Here is an 8,387-nt window from a genome sequence, read left to right as displayed (position 1 = left end):
CAGGAGGGACCAGTCACTGAAGAAGGATATCATGTTTGGTAAGGTGGAGGGTCAGAGAAAAAGAAGACCCCCAGCAAGATGGATTGGCAAAGAGCAGCATCAATAGGCTCAAGCGTGGCAACAATAGTGAGGTTGGCCCAGAACTGAGCAGTGTTTCGTTCTGCTGTGCATAAGGTCGCTATGAGTCGGTACCAACTCATGGCACCTAACAAGAACAACATATATGTCCTGGCTATCATTAGTTGTCAGGTTGTTCTGACTCGCTGCTACTTTACGTATACACAAGAGAAGTTGCCCCATCCTAGAAATCTTTATGATGTCTGAGTCGATTATAGCAACCCTTACGTCAACCCACCTCACTGCGCTGTTGTTAAGTGTCATCAAGTAACTTCCTACTCATAGTGACCCTGTATAGGGTTTCCGAGGAGTGGCTGGTGAGCTTGAACCACCAACCTTGCGGCTGGCTCAAACCGACCTCGCAATCTAGCGCATTAACCCATAGTATCACACCTGGAAGCTCTCCTTCCTTTTAGCTGACCCTCTACTTTACCAGACATGATGTCCTATTCATCCAGTGTCCTTTCCAATGAAATCTCCAAAGAAAGAAGCAAAATTCTCATCATCCTTGCTTCTGGTTGTCTCTCTCCTAAGACCGGTGTGTCGTTGTTGTTAAATGCCATGAAGTCGGCTCCGATTCATAGCAACCCTGTATGGGGTGTTCCATGAGCAGATGACTTTGAACTTCTGACATCGTGGTTCAAACTGACCTTCGGGTCCAGTATTTATCATGAAGCGCTACACCAGGATTCCATTCTGCTGACAGTCCACAGTTCAAATGCATCCATTCTTCTGTCTTCTTTTCAAAATCTAGTTTTCACATGCATTTGAAGTGACTGAAAAGATCATGGCTTGGGTTATGCACACCTTTGTCATTAAAGTAATATAGTTGCTTTCTGAAACTTGGAAGAGGTCTTTTGCAGCAGATTTTCGCAATGTGCTATGTGGACTGAATTCCTGATAACTGCTTTCCATGGATGTTGACTGTAATGAAAGTACTGACAACTTCCATCTCTTTCTCAGTGATCTTCGCAAATAAATTCTCTTTTACAGGAAGAGCTTTCTGGGACTTCAATGAGTGGAGTCCTGGTGTGGTGCAGCAGAGTAAGTACTGTACTGCTAACTCCCAGGTTGGCGGTTGGAACCCACCATATGTGCAGGATCATGATGATTGGGAACTGACTCGATGGCACTTAACAACAACAATGTAAGTGCCTTATTCTAATATATGATAACCTGGCTATCAGAGAAAGGAAGAGATGGGAGGAAGACAAGAGAACAACAGACTAAATAATAGAAAGGCTTCTATACAAGTTGAGAAGTTATTTCAAGAAGATAGCTTCTTTATTGGAGCCAGATTGTCCAAGTTTGAATCCTAGCTCAAGTCACTTATAAACTACTTATTTCATCTCTTTTGCTTCAGTTTTCTGATCTGAAATGAGGATGATGACCGCATTTATCTTACAGGGTGATGGTGAAGACTGGCTGAGATACATACCACAGAGCTTGGCAAGTTGTAGGCATTTGATAAAGATCAGCTACTATGAATAAGTCTGGAGCTGCAGGTTAATGCGCTGGACTGCAAAGTTGCAGTTCAACCTCACAAACCACTCCTCGGAAATCCTATACAGGGTAGCTATGAGTCAGGACTGATTCGACAGCACTTAACAACAACAATAGCAGCTATGGATAAGGAAGACTGTAGAAGAATTGGAGCATTTGAGTTATAGTGTTAGAGAAGAATACTAAAAGTACCATAGACTGCCAGAAGAACAAATTTGTGTTGGAAGAAGTACAGCTAGAATGTTTCTTAGAAGCCAGGATGGCGAGACAGGCCCCATCTAGTTCTTTTCATTTCAGAGTCATGGAGACTGATGTTCACATGTTCCATTAGTTCACTGGACTAATTGATTTCAAGCATCTTCAAAGTTCATCATTTTTTGGTTCTTCTGTGCATGGAAAGACCAACCGCTGCACCTTAGATGGCCAGCTAATAAGCTTTTAAGGTTCCAGACACTACTCACCAAAGTAGGATGCAGAATATTGCCTTTGTGGACTCTGTTGTGCCAATTGACCAGCGTGTCCCCTGAGAACATTGTCCTGAGTCTTCAGGCTCAGCAACTCACAGCAGCAATACTTTTTGACTTGTCAGCATACACAGTGGAATAGCATTCAGCCATAAAAAGGAATGAAGTACTAATACATGCTGTAGCCTAGATGCAGCCAGTACGCCATGTGAACGAAGAGAAACACGAAAGGCCACATATGTATGTTTCCATGTATATAAAATGTCCAAAGTAGGCAAATCCAGAAAGACAGAAAAGTAGACTGGTGGTAACCAGGGGGTTAGGAGAGAGAGGAAGAGTTTGTGCTCACTGCTAATAGGTATGGGGTTTCTTTTGGGAGCTGTGGAAATATTCTGGAATTCAATAGTGGTGCGAGTTGCACAGCATAGGGGATACACTAAAAACCACTGATTTGAACACTTCATAATTGTGAATTTTATGTGATATACATATCTCACTTAAAAGGAAACAGTTTATCTTAAGAAGCTGTCAGTATGATCATTTATGGAATTCCATTTTGCCCAGGTTTACGTGTATCAGGCAGGTGTAAGACAGTTGTCTAGACCTATTAAGAAGAAATAAGTCATGGGTAGGTAGTGTCTAGAAAACATAGTTGCTTACATTAGACAACCTAAAGCCGACTTGGAATTATAAAATAGAAATTGCACAAGCTGAGATATTCAGCTTGACTTTTCAAAGTTTAAAAGCATGCCTGCCCTGATTTTCCCCCTATTTATAAAACAAATAAATGATCATATCAAAATATCTATGACAAAAAATTGACATCCTAACCACTTTAAGTGTCTAACTCAGTGATATTAACTCATCAGCATTTTGTGCAGCCTCACCACTAACCAATTCCAGAAGTCTTTCACCATCCAACACAGAAACTCAGTAACTCCCCACTCCTTTCTCCACCTAACCCTTGGTATTGGTGGTGTTCCAACTCAGAGCGACCCTGTAGAGGGTTTCTAAGGAGCATCTAGTGAGTTTGAACCACCAACCCTGCAGTTCAAACCGATTGTATGGTCCAGTGCTTATCCTACAGCGCCACACCAGGATTCCTCCTAACCCCTGGTGACCACTAATAAACGTCTGTCTCCACTCATTTGCCTATTCTAGGCAGTTCACATAAGTGGGATCTGAGGGGGCTACAAAAGGTTCATGGGGAAATTCCATTATCATTTCATTCCATTTTTCCAGGAACTTTTGAAGCCCCTGTGTACATGTCCTTTGGTATCTACCCTAATCCATTTAGTAGGAGATTTTTCAAGGTTCATTTGTGTATTATGACGTATTAGAACTTCACTTCTCTTTACGGCTGAATCATAACCCACTGTATGGATGTACTACATTTTGTTTATGCAATTATCTGTAGCTGAGCACTTAGGCTGTTCTCACATTTTGACTTCTGTAAATAATGCTTGCCTGGTGTAAGCTGCTCATTTTTATTTTCCGTGTACTAACGTGTATTCAGGCTTGAAGCAGGTGTTGTTAAGGACCATCAAGTCAGTTCTGATTCATAGCAACCTGTATACAGTTTCTGAGGAGCACCTGGTGGGTTTGAACTACTGACCTTATGGTTAGCAGTCCAGTGCTTATCCTACAGCACCACACCAGGACTCTTATTTTCCATGTGTTAACTTGTGTTCAGGCTTTAAGCATGTGAAGGAATCACATGTCACAATCTGTCCCCTATGTCTAAGGGCATCCTGGTTACTAAGAAATCGGGGACAAGCTATGACTAGTTTACAATTCTGGCAAGGTGTGTCAGTATTATATGTTCTCTATGAACTCTGAGAATTGAAACTACTGAGGAAGGTAAAAAGAAGATGCCCAGTCCTCACTTAGAAACATAGTTGGTTCCAAAGATCAGGTCATTGTTGTTAAGAGCCATTGAATCGCTTCCGACTCACAGAGTAACCCTGTATAGGGTTTTTGAGGAGTGGCTGGCGGATTTGAACTGCAAACCTTGCAGTTAGCAGTTCAGTGCTTATACTACAGTTCTACCCCAGGAACCCCAGAAAGACTAAGCAGTTATGAAAAAATTGGCAGTGAGTGAAAATGAAGGATGTCTATCTACAATATTATATAACTGTCAAATCACAACATGACATAGCTGCCAAATTACACTACACTCTGCCAGACCACTGATTCATGGCCCAGTGAAACCGATACATGACCATACCATCATAGCCAACAGTACCCTTGTCTCCTATCTTGGCATTTGTTAGTGCCACACATACCTTGTTAATGTGCAAATCAGTCGGATGTTTTTATTTACTATTGTCATATATGCCAAATGTCATATAACAAGACAGTCACTCAGTGAGGACTAGATGTACTTCAAGTTTGCAGATTGAAGTAGTACAATTGTGGGTTAGTGTATTTACCACGCTGCATTATAAATACTGGTGTGATGCTGTGGGTTAATGTGCCAGACTGAAAAGTCACTTGAACTGCAAGGTGGGCGGTTCATGCTCACCAGCTGCTCCTCGGAAACCCTATACAGGGTCACTATGGGTCGGAACCAATTCGACAGCACTTAACAACAACATTATAAATCCAAGACCTGCATCTTTTAAATTAGCAGCAGAGGGAGACTCCAGGTGTGTCCGTCATCTGTCTCACCTCCATGCTCCCGGTACAGCAGACACCTTTCAATCCTCACCCTCCTGGGGCCTGTTTCCTAGCTAGTGTTCCCTTCACCTCAGGCCGTGTCCAGGGAGAGCTCTACGCACATTGTCCTGTAAAATCTACTACCACAATGCCCTATCATACTTCAGACACCTGATAATCACATGGAATCCTGGTAACCTGACTGCTTCTGAGGGCGTTCTGATCTGCCCTAGAAAGTGTAAGAGAAGAAATTCCTTCATCTCTTGAGTTATGTGCCAAAGACAAGTAGACACATCCATAGAGAAAACCTCAGAGACACAGTAGGAAAAAGAGACACCAACTACCTCCCTGCCTGGTGGCAATCGGGAAGACTACATGTTGAGCTTACATGACATACAGCTGAAAGGGTGCCTCACAAGTAATTATGACTTCCGAATTAATTAAGGAGTTTTCACAGATTACAAACAACTCATCAGAGAAAAAAATGCAAAAAGAAACAGGAGAAAAGGTCAGGAGAATAAATTACGCTGTAAACCTACCGAAAATCAATATCCAATAGAAGGCTTTTAATGTTAGACTTCTTGTCACCTGATGCTTCCAACCTGATCAGCTCGTGTAACCTAAAATAACCAGTGAAAGCAAATTAATAGGAAATTACACATACCACACAAAAGCAAACAAAAATCAGAAATGCTTTTCTGAGTATTAAGTCAAACTTTTAAGAGAATTAGCACATAAAACTCATGTCTCAACTTAGCAAATATTCTTCAAAATGTAGAAGCTATCTGAAAGAGCAAAGTCAGAAATTTTAAACAATTAAGGCATGGCACCAGCAGGAAGCCTCTGTCACATACTGTTCTCTCACAGGAAGTGTGGGTGACACCAGACTTCATGCTTCCTTTGCATCCTGTCAGCATGATGCCTGGCCCTGCACATACTGAGCAACTACTCCATAGCAGGCTCTCAGCATTTCAGTGCACACAGCCTTCCTCCAGACCATCGCAGTAAAGCCACGTGAATTCTGTGGCTCCTCAGTGCCCACAGAAGTTATGTATAGACTTTACTGTGGTCTATTACATGAGAATGACCAACATGTGACAACGAGACAGGAAGGGAGCGCCTACTGCTGGCAAACTGGCGCCCACAGACTTGCTCCCCACAGCGTTGTCACGCCCCTTCAAAATGCAGAAAACCAGCAAACCACAGTGTCTGTGAAGCTTAATGAAGCCACATGCAGTAAAGCGAGGTGTCCCTGTAGTGTAGTGTAGTGTAGAATTCAGACAAAAACGGGGATACAGCATACCTGGGCGTTCCAACACACAGCACTCTTCTGAATCCAAGGGTAGAAAGGAGGTCTACCAAGAACTGACAGCTCCGATCCGCAAACAAATACTGGGCGTTTGTCTTCTTGTTTTCCAGTGGGTAAAGGAGGCGACTGGGCCTTCTTAGCTGGGTGACAGAAATATCTCCCACAACCTGATGCTCATGATGCTTCTCCCAGTCGTCTGGCAACAGCAGCTGCTGACATCTCTCACAGAACTTTCTTTGAGACAGGGGCAACTCCAGAAACTTCAAGTACCTTCAATTGACCAGAAAACACAAGGGAATATCTTTTATGCTGGGTGTTTGAAAGACGATGCACTTTTGCTATCTAAAGTATTCCAAAAGTACTCTTTCCTAAAAAGGATTGCAGAAAGAAACAAAAGAAAGAAAAATCTGTGGAATACTGCCCAGAATTTATGTCTGGCTGCATACCTACCAAGTGGGAAACGATCAGCAATTTCATAAGAATAGAGATGCTCCAATTTAGTCCTGAATGAAGATCAATACCCATTTAAAATGTGAATATAACATATGGCTCAAACAACTTAGCAGTACTGGTGACTGTTATCGAGTTTGAACTTCCTGACAAATCCATGGATTCTAACTCTGACGTGTTACACAGTCTACTCAGGATAGGAGACATCGTAAAATGAGGAATTAAGATCATTCTTCAAGTTCTTATGGCAGAATTAGTAAGAAAAATTACTTCCTAAAAGAAAAGAAGTCTCTACAAAGCTCTTCTATCTTAGCAGTATGCCATGGGCAGCTGGCAGAAATCACCCCAAAACAAGAAGACAATATTCAAAGCCTTAAACAGACGAGGTGGGCGATCCCCTTTGGTTTCTTTCATATCACTCTAACGTCAGATTCCAAAGTCACCATTTTCATGGCTTTTTTCCTTTCTACTGAAGATGACTGAAGAGAGAATATAATTGTGGTGAGTGTCTTTAAAACGGCTGCTTTTGTATACACACACAGACTCATTCATTGCCACACAGTTGATTCTGACACATAGTGACCACATACAGAGTTTCCAAGGCTGTAAGTCTCCCTGGAGCAGAGAGCTTCATCTTTCTCCTACAGAGCAACTGATAGGTTCGAACTGTGGACCTTGTGATAGGCAGCCCAGTGCTTACTCCACAGCACCACGAGGACTCCTATGCTGATGTTGTTGTTATTGCTAAGTGTCATAGAGTTGGGTCCGATTCACATCGACGCTGTATAGGATTTCCAGGGGCGATTGGTGGGTTTGAAACCCCCAACCTTGCGGTCCAGTGCTTATCCTACTGTGTCACACCAGGATACAGGCTTTGAAATCACAGTAAGACAACATATGGAAAATAAGACTATTGAGGCCAGCAGAGGCCTAGAAAATGAAATGCAAACATGCCAAATAGTACTCTAAATAAGCCTTTTTATAAAGTATTTTATTTTTTATGAAAATAATACGCAGTGAAACCCTTCTGACTCCCATTCCTAGGTGTAGCCATCAGCTCCGTTTCTCACACTGCGCCACACTCTCATTACTCCTGCGCTGTTTCATCTACTTTTGCATATGTGCCCTGCCCCCATACCCTCCTCAGCTACATTTTGAAAGAGCTGTGGACCTTTTGGTCTGATATGAATTTAAAAAAAAAAACAAAACACTTAAGTTTCACAATCTTTACGCATTAAGCTAACCTGTTAACTTAATTTCAAGGTGTCCTGGTGGCGGGCATAGCTTCAATTCCACCACTTGTCTGACCGTCATGCTGCTGTGTTGCTGGAAGCTATGCCAATGATGTTTTAAATACCAGCAGGCTCACCATGGTGGCAGGTTTCAGCAGAGCTTCCAGACTCGCAGACTAGGAAGAAGGTGAGGTGGACTACTTCTGAATGATTAGCCACTGAAACCTAAGGAACAGTAGCAGAACACTAGCAGGGTTAGTGCTAGAAGAGGAAAACACTGTGAACAGCAATGGAACACTGTCAGATACCGTGTCAGAACATGAGTCCCTCAGGTTGGAAGGCATTTCTAATTCTCTGGAAGAGCTGCCTCCTCATAGCAGAGTTGATCATGATGATGCGAAAGGAGTAAAGCTTTTGGAACCTTCATTTCCTGATGGGGAACAACTCAAAATGAGGAGAAACAGCTGCAAAGATCTATTAAAAATCAGGATCATGGAATGTACAAGATATGAATCCATGAAAATGGAAAATGGTCAAAATTGAAACAAAACCCATAAAATTTTATATCCAAGGTGTAAGTGAGATGAAATGCACTGGTAATCCATTTGGAATCTGAAAATCATTGGTTTACTATGCCAGGAATGACAAATACAA

At 42.2% G+C, this 8,387-nt stretch overlaps 1 protein-coding gene across 2 annotated transcripts in view; it reads right to left on the bottom strand.

Moving 5' to 3' along the window:
* ZCCHC4 (zinc finger, CCHC domain containing 4) overlaps positions 1-8,387 on the bottom strand; it is a 73,762-nt gene that overhangs the window by 47,353 nt on the left and 18,022 nt on the right. For both annotated transcript variants that reach the window (XM_006866299.1, XM_006866300.1), the window contains exons 4-5: positions 6,046-6,321; positions 5,282-5,362 (exon numbers count right to left, since the gene is read on the bottom strand). In XM_006866299.1, the coding sequence (XP_006866361.1) occupies positions 5,282-5,362; positions 6,046-6,321 (357 nt within the window). The remainder of the gene's footprint in view (positions 1-5,281; positions 5,363-6,045; positions 6,322-8,387) is intronic.

The sequence above is a fragment of the Chrysochloris asiatica genome, unplaced genomic scaffold (assembly GCF_000296735.1).
Source record: "Chrysochloris asiatica unplaced genomic scaffold, ChrAsi1.0 scaffold00089, whole genome shotgun sequence".
In the NCBI taxonomy this organism is placed as follows: domain Eukaryota; kingdom Metazoa; phylum Chordata; class Mammalia; order Afrosoricida; family Chrysochloridae; genus Chrysochloris; species Chrysochloris asiatica.
The sequence above is the reverse complement of the archived record's forward strand: the minus strand, read 5'-3'. Positions and strand labels throughout refer to the sequence as shown.